This window comes from Diadema antillarum, unplaced genomic scaffold (assembly GCF_040938485.1).
Source record: "Diadema antillarum isolate AM-2024a unplaced genomic scaffold, OU_Dant_1.0 seq00000229_RagTag, whole genome shotgun sequence".
Taxonomy (NCBI): domain Eukaryota; kingdom Metazoa; phylum Echinodermata; class Echinoidea; order Diadematoida; family Diadematidae; genus Diadema; species Diadema antillarum.
In genome coordinates, this window is record NW_027271279.1 from 1322807 (window position 1) to 1336141 (window position 13335).

Below are 13335 nucleotides of genomic sequence, written 5' to 3' on the forward strand. Positions count from 1 at the left end.
TCAATAATATCTTGCACACACAATTTTCTATCACAATGCCACATTGTCAATACCCAAGTACAAACTTCAAACTTCATTGTTCCATATAAGTTCTATTAAATGGATGGTACAGTATTGGCAGAGGCGAGAATTGGGCTTTTAACTCTTTGTGAGATATCAAGAAACCGTTTGTAAAATAGTACAGAGTGTACCTTTTTAAGAGGAATTCAAAGTTTATTTGATGAAAATCGGTTTTGGAATGGCTGAGACATCCAAATATAAAGTAGAACAAAGCGATCGTAATAAAGCTGGGTCCCACATTTTATTAGAATTGCTCTTTTTTGGGTATCTCAGCCATTGCAAAACCAATTTTCATCAAATAAACGTTGAATTCCTTTAAGAATTACATGCTGTTTCATATTTCATTAAAGAGGTTTCTCATAATCTCACCCCAAAATGTTAGAAACCCAAGGTTAGGTCTCAACCAAACTATATGATACCTCAAAGACAAGATACATTGATGTTACTATATGTATAAAAAAAAATAAATAAAAAACAAACATACAACAGACAAATCTAAAGGTTGATTGTGATATACACCCACACATATTTAGAGTATCTGCTAGAGTTTGAAAGCAGCCCTAAACATAGTTTACTGTAATCTCTTGATCAATTTTTCTATTTTTCCTTGTACGGGTGCTCCAGTGTTTACAGATATATATGAATTATAATTACATGATTCCTACCCCAATTCACTTATATGTACCTGATTGACTAAAAACGCATTGTTTAACTAGTTATTGGGATATGTGGTTTGCTGCTTTTGCAGTTTTATTGAATTATGTAGATCAATGTGAAAACCCACAGAGGAAGTGCATTTAAGGATTCATTATTTTTGGCTGGCCTCCCCCCCCCCCCCCCCCCCCCCCCCAAATTTTTTCCCCTTTTTTTTTACCCCGGATGTGCCACTAGAAAAATGTGTTTAAGCTTTTGTTGTTTTTGCTTTCAAGCAAATTAATCCTGGAAGTTGGACCATAAAACTTTCACTGAAGGCCATTTTAAATTATGTTGTTGTTGTTGTTTTGTTTTTGCTTGTCAGCTGCTGAAACCCAGAAGTGGCTGGTAAGGCCTTATTTTTTCCCTTTTAAAAAAAATGTATTTATTAATAAATCAATTTTTTTTTTTGCTTGCTAGCTAATGAAAGCTGGTAGTGGCACCAAAAATATAAAATGCCCCCTCCCCCTTGAAAAACGTGGTGCTGGCCCTGCTATGTTGAAAAATGAAAATATAAAAAGCCACAGAAATGTGACTATGGGGACTATAATGGGTGAACTCATTTAGTCCCTGTAGGCCGAATGTAACACTGAGTGCCTGGCTATTATTCGATAATTATTACGGTTGGGCCCACCAAGAGAACAGTGCTATACTGGAAAAGGTACCCTGGTTACAAAATGAGACCTTCACAATACTACGATCAGCAGTGTATCATCATTCTTTCATTCTTATTACCACCAACATTATTATCAGTACCATTACAATAAACATGATCACTATCAAAATTATGATGATGATTAATAATAATGATAATTTACTGCAAAATTATGATTTTAAGGATTTGCCACAAGAAGACCATGAAGCTTCATGCTTCTCTCTTCGAACTAAAAAAACAGTCTATCGCCACGATGAGCAGGATACGCAGCATATCTTTTATCCAAGGTTATAAAGAAGAATGCTGCTCTTTCAGCTCTTACAGACATCCATCTGGCTCACTCCTTGGGTAACAGCTTCGTCATCATTCAACGTGGGTGCAGCTGATGACAATGCCTCTTTCATCTTTGCCTGGTCTACCTTTGCTGGCTCCTGACCATTGTCGACGCCATCCACATTGGCTGTGACCTGGGTGTCATCAGCATCGCTTCGGGACTCCAGATTTGTGCCTTCCTCCTTCTGGAGGTCATCCCCTTCTTCCAAGTTGGTTTCTTCCTCCGGCGGGAGGGCAGACCTTGCCTCTTGGATTAACCTCTTCACCCCAACCATCCACTGGCTCACCTACAGGGTTATCAGAAATGACAGAGAAACTGACACAGTAAACAATATGAAAAAGAAGGCAGAGAACATAAGGCAAGAGATTTGAAATCTCTTTAAAATAGTGGTCATTCAACATCACAGCTTTTGGTAGATTCCTCTCGATTGTTGGCTGGTATGTTTTGAAAGTTATTGATAGGCTATGACCTGTATTGGCCCTGTAATACCAAATAGTCAGCAACAGTTGCTTAAAGCACAGCATACACGTATCTTTACTCCTTCCCCATTCCATTTGAACTTGTTATGGAGGGTTTAATTTGGCTACAACACGCATTTCTCATAGATGCTTGCCCGAGTATACTCAGGACTCGTTCTCAACCGGTTAACTTGTTCAATCTCAATCTCGCCCTTTTCCCCAGCATTAGGTAAGGCTCTCCTCATTGATTCACTTTGCAATATGTTTTCAATGAGCTTCATATCCCAATAGGGATTTTTTTCAATGAACACTTCTCCTTCAAATACGGCAGAGGAAACATATGTCGCTACAAATCACAACACATTACGCTATGCTGAATCACACTTGGTATTTACACTGACTTGAAGAGGTAGTACAAATGATTATCTGTAATAATACGGTACAGCACCTATCACAGAAATACAGTCTAGTGTAGAAAGGATTTGGGAGGTAAATCTCCCATTTTATTTTATACCTCACTTATATGATTCATCATCAAGGACAAGTGTAGTTCGTGGGCAATGTCATAGCGTCTGGCCTGGAGATCTGTAAATCAAGAATACATGTCGATTCAATGTTTGAACAATGTGCTCGGAGCGAGTCACACATTACATCATTGCATGAGGGTAAAGACTTTCAAACACATCACATGAAATTTGTATACATTATTTCATGCTACATCCATGTAAGGCACTTTTGCGGCACAATAAAAATGCATATTTTCCTCTACCTGACTTTCATGAGCAATATCAGAATGTATTTGTAGAGACTCCAACTCTCCTGCTTTCGACGGGAGATCTCCCGCCGAAAGCCCATTTTTGCAAAATCTCCTGTTCTCCCGCTTGAGATTCAATTTCTCCCGCTTGAAATGATTTCTTACTTAGTGTCATCGTATGTTGAAAAATGAGCCTTAGATAGCATGAGATAGCATCTAGAGCCCTAGAGCTGGACCCCAGCCACAAGGAACTTTGCGCACATCAAGTTGGAGTCTCCCGTTTGCTGGGGGTTTCAGGCAGGAGAATCTCCAGATCAGAAGGTGCTTGGGGTTGGAGTCTCTGTATTTGATAAAACACACAGGCTAGCGAATACCCAAAAGGCTACTGTAGTAAATGACTATGCAATAATACACAATTTGTCTCATCTGTTGAACAAATGCTTGCCGAGTGTGCAAACGCTTGCTATATGTGCCATCTCTTGCTACAATTGCGTAAACTCTTGCGACAAGTGATATTCACTTTTTGTTTGTTTGTTTGTTTGTTTTTTAAATGCAGAGTCTACTTTATATTCTGGTAACTACACTGTAGAACCCAATTTTTACACTTCTACTGGTCTTCCCTAGATAATGACAATTTTTAAAAAGATAACCATAATTTTATTGGTTGGCTCTATTCCATGAAATAACAAAGGATATTTGCATTTGTGAGGACCAATATTCCCTGGTAACCCACTCACTGTCAACCCATATTATTTTAAAATTGCTAAAGCATATTACGGAGGATTATTATTCCTTAAAAATCTGTAAAATTTAGTTTCAGTCACTTGTAAATATTCCTCATCCCATCAAAGGAACACTGCCCACAAGTGATGACGCAAACACTTTCAGATATGTTCTTTGGCACATAGAAAATATGAAGTACTGAATAACCATGGCTCGACACTAACTTTTTTGTTTGGTGGCCCGATGGGGCCACCAAAATCCTAAATTTCAAATTTTTGGTGGCCCAAGAGAAAAATTTGGTGTCCCGAAAAAAACAAAGAACATTAAAAGTCCTTTTTTTTAATGAGTCAAATATTTAAGATTTATGATAGTAAGAATTAGAAGTTGGACATATCTACTTATAAATAAACTTCAACAAACTTGCAACACTCACTCTCAGGCATTCATTCAGTCCTTTTCATCCATCCTTTGAACAAATTCAACTGCTAATTTCCGGCGCAAAAAGTTGCGAATTTATTGACATACTTTTCAAAAAATTTTGGTGGCCCGAGGCGGGCCACCAAATTTGCCCTTTTTTGAAATTTGGTGGCCCGACTTTCATTTTTGGTGGCCCCGGGCCACCGGGCCACCGTTAGTGTCGAGCCCTGATAACCATGCACAATTGCTTTTAGGGGAGTCTGAATGTGTAAGTCCTTTCACTAGCAAAGCATCATATCTCTCAAATTAATATACATGTACAATGTACATCTACTTGTATATTAATATCAAAACTACAAGTGAATTCATTTAAAGACACTGCAACTTGGCATAGCTATCACAAAGCTCTATAATTGCCCAGCTGGCTTTTTATGTGATATACAAGGATTCCAGTTTTGTTTTAATAATGGTGAATACTGAACAGTATTCTCATAGTGTCTGTCAATGCAAAATCCTTCTAAATGTAATGAGCCAACAGTAATTGGTATACTATACCTTTGGCTAGTTTGGACATCATCTGTTGCACAGGACGAGACATTTTCTGATTCTGCCAACTGCTTTTCAGAACTGTGAATCTCCTCTGAATATCTGCCATAACTCGTTTCTGTTTATAACAGGAATTGAAAACATGGATAGTTTGATACATGCATATCATCACATTCTCCAACATATCTAGAACAAAATCACCTTCATTCTTCAAATAATCATCAAAACGCTCTAACACTGGCAAAAATATAGTTATTTTTTATGTAGATGCCTTCATTTAAAGACAGAAGGAACAATACATGTATGAACGTTCTGGAACACAACTGTATTTTCTTTTGCTTGTTTGTTTGTTTTTTTTTTTTTTCAGCCGAAAACTATCATGATGGAGACATAAACTTCCTTTTTTATGTGCCACAATAGACCCACAGGGGTTTAAAAAAAACACAAAAAAACTTTTTACTTTTGGAAACATTATTCCCTCAGTTGTAGTATTAATTCCACAGTGTGGGGAAGCATTGTCACAGATGTTAGTATTGGTTTCTAGCACCACCTGTAACATACCTGTAGACAATGTTTGCAACCCTCCAAAACTTCTTGTAACCTGGCAAGAGTGGCATCGCATGAAATCTCCTCCTCTGTGACTGCATCTCCGTCTCCGTTGGTACTCTGTGATGGAACCTGACCCCCCTTGATCGCTCTAATGGGTCCACCGGTAGGAGTGCCTGCTTGGGGTGGGGGTCCCTGGGGTGAGGGTCCCCGAAGTGGGGATTCCTGAGCAGGTGGTGGTCCTGGAGGAGATGAGTGATGGTCGGTAGATGGCTGAGTCAGCCTTGGAGGGGGAGAAGACAGGTCACCTGTTGTGGGTAAGCCTTCCGGGGACGACTGATGCGACTGATCTACATGTAAAATTGGGTGGGAAAAGAAAATGGTATCAGAAAAGGCTGCTATATCATCAGTGTATAATCTAATCAACTCCTTTTTTTTTTTTCTTGTTTTGGAAAGTGAGGGAGGCTGGGGGATAATCAATCTTTTTAATATACTGTATATCGATGGTTAATTGCACACCCGTTTTATTGCCGGGGGGAATTAATCTATTTCACATCTATGATTTCCCAGTGTGCATGCATCACATGAGGGAAAGTTAGAATGGAGTGCCGTTAGCTAGCTCAGAGGTTTCCAACCAGGATTCAATGCCACCAAAGCTTCATGACAGTTTTTACAATTTACACCTACTATGGAGGGGGTGGGGGTGATCTTTTTGTAACAGTTAGCTACAATGTATGCTACCTTTTTAGTGCACAAACTACATGGTACCTATATTTTCTTCTCATATTCAACCATCATTCAAAACACCACAATCTTATTCATATAAAGAACTTGTGAATGCAAAGCAAATTATCCTACTCACATCCAGTGTTTTGTTTGTTTGTTTTTCCAGGACTGGGGTATATTCTGGACTACATGGCTTAATGTTTTTACCTTGCATACCTACAAAAAACTATAATGGGCCTATGTGGCCAAGGAGATACACTGTAGAGCTCTCACTTCCTCACAAGCACTTACAAATACCATACAGGTTTATACTTGACTTCACTTTGAAATCAGCTTTTAAATCAGTAGTTTAAAAGCAGGTATGTTGCAGTTCCAGCATTCTTTTTTTGATAGAAAAATAATGCACATCCTTCTTTTCTACTATATCATATTTCAGTTTCACTCAAACTTTCAACACATAAGACCAAACCCCTCTGATTGTAAATTTTCAAGTCTTGAGTCGTGAGAAACAGACACTTGAAATGTGCTACATCTGTACAGACACATCCATGTTTACAACATATGACAGTCCTGTTTGTAAGTACAATGCGTTTTATTTTAATGGACGGTCTTACTGTTACGAAAGCTATACAGGGATTGATTGCCTGAAGGCTGTTCAGTTAATAAAGACTTTAAAATTCCAGCCACCTTTAGCCTTGGGAGTTGAGTAGTCCTGAGGCATAGCTACCCGCTGATTTAGCAGTGGTCTTCTTGGAGACGACAGCTGACCCTGTGTCCCTGCATTGTATGCAAATGATGGAGGATCATTCCAGCCTTTGTCACGGTTACCTGAAGTTATGACACAAAAATGACAGGAAAAAAGGAAGCAATTGTGAAATTATTGTTAAAGAACAACAAATAAGTACAATGCCACTGGAGAAAAGCTCTTTGCAAATTCTGCTTCTTGTCTGAATTAATAGGGGAAGTGTGGGAGAGTTGAGCCACTGGGAGAGTTGATCCAGGCCACCTCACATCTTCATAGTGACTGACAGTAGTCAGCTGCTACCATTTCTTGTTCATGCCAATGATTAACTTTATACAACGTCCAAGTAGATCCTTGTAATTTGATTGGAGGATTGTCGGTCACGTGATATTCAATAAGTACTCCATTCAGCGCGCCGTGCAATTTTGGTTCTATTTTTGCGTGCAACTTGGTTCGATTTTTTCGTTCTATTCCACGGTTCGAGAAATTGTACGGTACTGCGTGTACTGTGTGTTGCATATTGAGGATCGCATGCAGCTAGCGCAGTGTATGTGTGCGGTACATGCATGCGCGTACGTAGGCCTTCGTAGTGGTAGTGTACGTGTATGAGCGCTAGGCTGTGACCTGTATCTAAACGCACTGATTGCACAAGCCAGAAAGAGAATCGCAGTGGATCCACATGTAAGTATGGCTATGTTTTTCATACATATAACTTCTAGGCCTACTTAGACCAAAAAGATCTACTTGGACGTTGTATAAATCAAATAGTGTATGGTCTTTACTCGTGCAATGGAACGAGATTTCGCACTCGGTGAAAGATGAGGCGCTCTATCTTTCACCTCGTGCGAAATCTCGTACCATTGCACTCGTGACCATTCACTATTTGTATAATAGTGTATGAGGCAGCCACGCTGGATGAAGCATGACAAAATAGTCAAAGACTAAAGTGAATATCCATTTGTCAGATATGTGGTTTTCTCTCACACCTATGGTAGAGGATAATTGTGAAGCAGTTAGAGAAGCAGATAATCTGTATATGACTTGTTTCTTTTAGCAAATTTCAACGGGTGTGGTGTGGTCACTTTCGTAGGCTTTGAGGGTTAGTTTAAATGGCGGCTGTGGGGAGAGTTGAGCCAACGTGTCGAGGGAGAGCAGTGCCATGGCTCAACCCTCCATTCCATGGCTCAATGAGTGTCATTTTTTGGTAAAAAAAAAGGGGTCTGCAATTGGATGAGGTGAGGAATATTGGAAAGGTATGTGGTGTTCTCGCCAGGGGTGACGCCCCACGGGTGATTTCTTCTTCCTCATACCAACAGTTGACTTGAGAGAACATTTTATTCAGAGGGGTGAAGGTTCAGGTATGAGTTTCTTCAGTTTGTCTCCCTCTACAAGTTAAATTTGTTAAGATCGCAACTGCTGATCTGTAAATTACATTTTTGTAACAAACATGTTGGAAAAAAGGAACCAGTGGGACTCGAACCTGTCATCTACTGCTTTCCGGGCAGCGACACTACCACCAGGCTGTCCCTGGTTGCCGGCAGTGACACGATGAACATGGAACAAATACCCAAGCTCCGAAATTCTGACATTGTTATGTTAAGGAGTCCAAGGCGTCCAAGGCATAGGTTAAATGAAAGAAAGATATTATTCAGAGGGGTGAAGGTTCAGGTATGAGTTTCTTCAGTTTGTCTCCCTCTACAAATTAAATTTGTAAAGAACGCAACTGCTGATTTGTAAAACAGATCAGCAGTACAGATCAGCAGTTGCGATCTTAAACAAACTGAAGAAACTCATACCTGAACAGTTGACTTATTACGCAAATCCACTCAGGGTGCATCTAGAAATCCTAATCATGTGATCGTGGGTGGACCCCAACAACATCCACATTATCCATCTGATGACCCATAAGTCGAACAGACGCCCCTGCTACCTCTACCATTACACCATCCTTCCTTCAGATAGGTTTCCATAGTCATTTTCCTTCATAAGCCTGAACTTCTTGATATGATATGTACAAATGTAGGGCCTATATCATAATGGCTCAACTCTCATCACATCCAGGGAGAGTTGAGCCATTTTGCAAAAGATTTTTGTTGAAGTGTCACCACAAGTTGTTTGTGCTAGGTGTCTTATTGGGCTATCATATTATGCCTGACTAGATGTAGTTATATATCAGCGAACAAATTACTCATAAATTACACTGTATGTATAGTTATTGAACAGTATCACTAAATGTAAAAAATGGTTCAACTCTCCCACACCTCCCCTACATGTAGTTACAGTAATGTAGCATCAGTTTCTACCTGAATTTGAGGCAACTTCTCTGGTGCAGAAAATTGGTTGTGTTGACTCAAGCAAGATCAAGTGTGTGAGTGGTGATGATGTGGAAGTTTGTATGGTGTCTCAAATTTGCAACAGTTGAGGTGTGAATTTTGGGCTGCAATTGGCATTGGTCAAATTTGACATGCATAATGATAATGCAAATTGAATATATCAGGCTTAGACATAAAAATCAACAGTGATTGGTTATTACAGCATCCATATACTGTAGATATAAGTCCTGTAATAACACCTAATGGTCAGCGATGAACTGGTCTGAAAGGGAAAGCAAGGTAGGTCAGCAAGCTACAGTAGTAAAAAAGCGTGGAAATTTCCCGTCTTCTCAGGGTGGCAAACTTTACTGAAAAATAAGAATCTTCCAATATCACTACTTTACTACAGGGCAAAAATAATGCAAGAAACTGCATAGATCCTTACAAATAGCAACAATGCAGGACATACTAAAAATGAGAATAAAACTATTTAAAATAAAAGTACTGCTACAGCCCATTGCAAAGGAGCCAGGCCGGAGCCAGGCCTGTACGCGTGGCCCCACAGAAATAAATAGGTATTATAAAATGGGTTCAAGAATGTAGCCAATGGGAAGCGCTGAAATGAGTCACGTGTGCATGCATTAATTTCTCACTAACATGCACGGCCTGACGTCACAATGTTTACACTAGCAGTGCGCACTCAATCAGATGTTACAAGTGCGTCGCGCGCTACTATATGCGCTGTCAATCCTGTAAACAACTTCTAGTTCGGGCTTCCGGCCGGCCTCTCTTGTGTGCCAAACGTGTGGCATACGTATACTCTTATACGTACAGTACTTATATGTGCGGGATTTCCGAGTGCGACGTGCGTAAATGTTTGGGACGAACATCTTCGGACATCGATTCTTGAGCGAGTGCTACATGTAGCTGACTGGTATTGAACCACAAAGGTACGTGAAAAATGCTGTTAGTTTTCGACCCGTTTTATAAAACAAATGATGCACAGGATTATTTCGTGGCGTTAGTGGAGATGCAGCTCACTCTCGGGTATTTACAATGTAGTGCAACATGCACTCGGCTTCGCCTCGTGCATGTTTCACAATTGTAAATACCCTTGAGTGTGCTACGTGTCCACTAACGCACTCTATCCTGTGCATCATTTGTATAATTTAGAATGATCAAGCCCATTCACAACCCACGCGTAGCTTTATAGCCAGTTGCGCACACATTACATGCCGCCATTTTGATTAGTCTTCTGTTACGTCACGGCTTGCGATGAACAGGGGGAGGTAAAAAAGAAGAAAAAAAAATCAGCGTAGCAAACCTTGTTTGGCGCACGCAAACCGTGACGTAACACTAACAGAAGACTAACCAAAATGGCAGAGAACACGTGTGCGTGCGCTGGCTATGCTTTCAGACCCTGTGACTTGATCATTCTAGATCTAGAAGTCTAACGTTACCTACAATGTACAGTAGTCAGTACTTGTAGTACTACTAGTATTGTAGTTCTAGGGGTTTAGACTATATTGTCCAACGTTAGAATAGTTCTGTGCGTAGCCCCCCACCCCATTTCACAATTAAAAAAAGCCAGGCCATGCGCCTGTACATAGACCCCTATTTCACAACTTAAATCTGAGTCTCCAAAAGTCCAGTACAAGTTGAATATTTGCCGTTCTGTCAATGAATGTCACTCATTTCTGCTTACACCTGATTGAGTAGTGATGGCTGGAGCCTGGAAATGAATCATTTAGCTCTGCTCTGCACGAAAAAAATAGTCACACCTGGCACCTGCACCTTACCCCTATGACACACACTATCACCAAGTTCTGCAAGAATCTTCAAGGTTGAAGGAAGCAGACTACTGACAAGAAGAAGAAGAAGAAGACACGATGTACGTACACGTGCACCAACGCCACACTGCACCAAATCACAAACATGAAATTGGGTGCGTCGGACTGATCCCTAGGCTCTAGCATTTGGCACCACCATGGCGCACCATTCAGTCCCCAAATACTCACGCTCGAGTCCGAGATCTTGAACTTTAACCATTTTGAAGAACAAAGGTGCTGGTCGGTAAATACCTACCTAGTCTAACTTTCTCTTCCATACTGCCGTAAATTTTGCCCCCTCTATCTGTTGACGAGACACTCTGCGGCCTCAATACGACATCCAGCCCAGCCAGCCACGTCGGCGTTGCGTTACAGAACCCAGGGAGGAACCTGCAGCGCAGAACCTTACCTTACGTTGTGTCACGTACGTGTGTGTGTGTGTGCGTGTGTGAGTGTGTGTGTGTGTGTGCGTGTGTGTGTGTGGGGGGGGGGGGGGGGGGGCAAGTTATTTAGAAAGGACATAAAATCTTTAAATAGGTAACAGTATATTTTTGATGAATTCGGGAAAATAAGCGGTTTAATTGTAAATAAAGGAAAATTTAATTTTTTTTTTTGTGGATGGGTAGGGATAGGCCTACAGAGAAACCTGTATTATCTGTATCTGGAAAATATGTTGATGCAGTTAAAATTTTGGGGGTGAATTTTGCAAGAGATGTGAGGGGGAAGAATGAGATTAATTTTAAAGAAATATTAAGTAGAATAAAAAAGTTGTTAGGATGGTGGAAACAGCATGATTTAACACTCATGGGAAAAATTCATTTGTTGAAAACTTATGCATTATCAAGGTTAAATTATGTTTCATCACTCATAGTTGTTCCTCAATGGATTCCTGAATTGGATAAGATGATTTTTGAATTTTTGTGGAATGGTAAAGACCTGGTAAAAAGGAATAATGTATCAAGATTATGTTAATGGGGGACTGCGAATGATAAATTTTAAAGGACAAGTTCACCTTCATAGACATGTGGGTTGAGTGAATGCAGTAATATTAGTAGAGCACATCATTGAGAGTTTGAGGAAAATCGGACAATCCGTTCAAAAGTTATGAATTTTTGAAGTTTCTGCTCACTCAAGGCTGGACGAGAAGACTACTATAGCTTGTGATATCACATGAGTACAACGATATAAAGAAAGAATTGTAGCGTTTTTCCCTAGTTGATGGTGATGGCGAGGGTGTTAGGGAACAAACGCTATCAGAATAATTACTATTATGCCCTAATTAATGCTACAATATAAGACACAAATGGCAAATATGCTCAGCGTCTATAACTTACCGTTTCTGAGCAGCTGCTCCAATTGCCAAGTGCAGGTACAAGGTAGTGAATACTTGCAGTAATGGCAGTGGACGGGGACGAGGGACAGTCGGGGTCAAGGGAGGTCCTGAGCCGTTCTCTGTCCTGTCCTGGGTCCGTCTGTCTGTTGGTCTCTATTTTGCCCTCCAGGTGAACTTTCCGTGCGTGCGGCTGGTGCGTGCGTGCACGTTTGTTGGGGGTTGTGCTGTCCGTCAGCCTGTGTTGGCACATACGCCGATTACCGGAGTACGCGGCAGTATGGCCATGCATTACTACAGTGTATGCGCGGCGACGGACGGGGCTACGCACCAGTAAACATGTACCGCGGCACCGGTATTGCAGAGACTCCAACTCTCCCGTTTTCGACGGGAGATCTCCCGCCGAAAGCCCATTTTTGCAAAATCTCCCGTTCTCCCGTTTGAGATTTAATTTCTCCCGCCCTGGCTCTTTGTCTCCCGTTGGAAAGGATTTCTTGCATATTTCTATCGTATGTTGAAAAAATAAGCCTTAGATAGCACCAGAGAGCATCTAGAACCCTAGGAATTTCGCGCTTCGCACACATCAACTTTGAGTCTCCCGTTTGCTCGGGGTTTCAGTCGGGAGAATCTCCAGATCAGAAGGTACTTTGGGTTGGAGTCTCTGGTATTGGCTTGTATATTCCCGGTGGCAGATATATTATCGCCGACCGTATACAACATATATTCCTGGTGGCAGATATATTATCGCCAACCTTATATATTATATACTTCCGGTGGCAGATATAATCGCCATCCATACAACCAAACCGAGCGCCGAGCACGGAGTTCAACCTGTCTTACTACAGAATAAAGAAAATCCAACATATTTTCACTTTTCTCGCATAACAAAAGAACACTTGACTTCTCTCTTTCAGAAGGCAGGGGGAATGATATTACCCTTAACATATGTCAGTAACAAGTCGAAGAAATGTGCACTTTATTCAAAAAGTAAAGTTTTGTGTTGTACGCATATGACATCATACACTGTAGTCTTCTCATCCAGCAGTGACTACGCAGATACTTTAAAAATTCATAACTTTTGAACGGATTGTCCGATTTTCCCCAAACTTTCACTGCGGGTGTTCTACTAATATTGCTGCATTCACTCAATCCACATGTATATAAAGGTGGACTTGTTCTTTAAGTTGTTTGTCAAACGCAACGTATTATG

The 13335-nt window shown here is 40.6% G+C and overlaps 1 protein-coding gene across 1 annotated transcript; it reads right to left on the reverse strand.

The window, feature by feature from the left end:
* Window positions 1-1005: 1005 nt before the first annotated feature.
* On the reverse strand, window positions 1006-11134 carry LOC139729236 (steroid receptor RNA activator 1-like). The gene is made up of 6 exons (XM_071640167.1): window positions 11052-11134; window positions 6600-6740; window positions 5202-5536; window positions 4650-4758; window positions 2715-2785; window positions 1006-2028 (listed from the first exon to the last, which is right to left on the reverse strand). Exons 1-6 carry the CDS (start codon window positions 11071-11073, stop codon window positions 1720-1722), a joined length of 987 nt encoding a protein of 328 aa, XP_071496268.1. The 5' UTR covers window positions 11074-11134; the 3' UTR covers window positions 1006-1719.
* Window positions 11135-13335: the final 2201 nt, after the last annotated feature.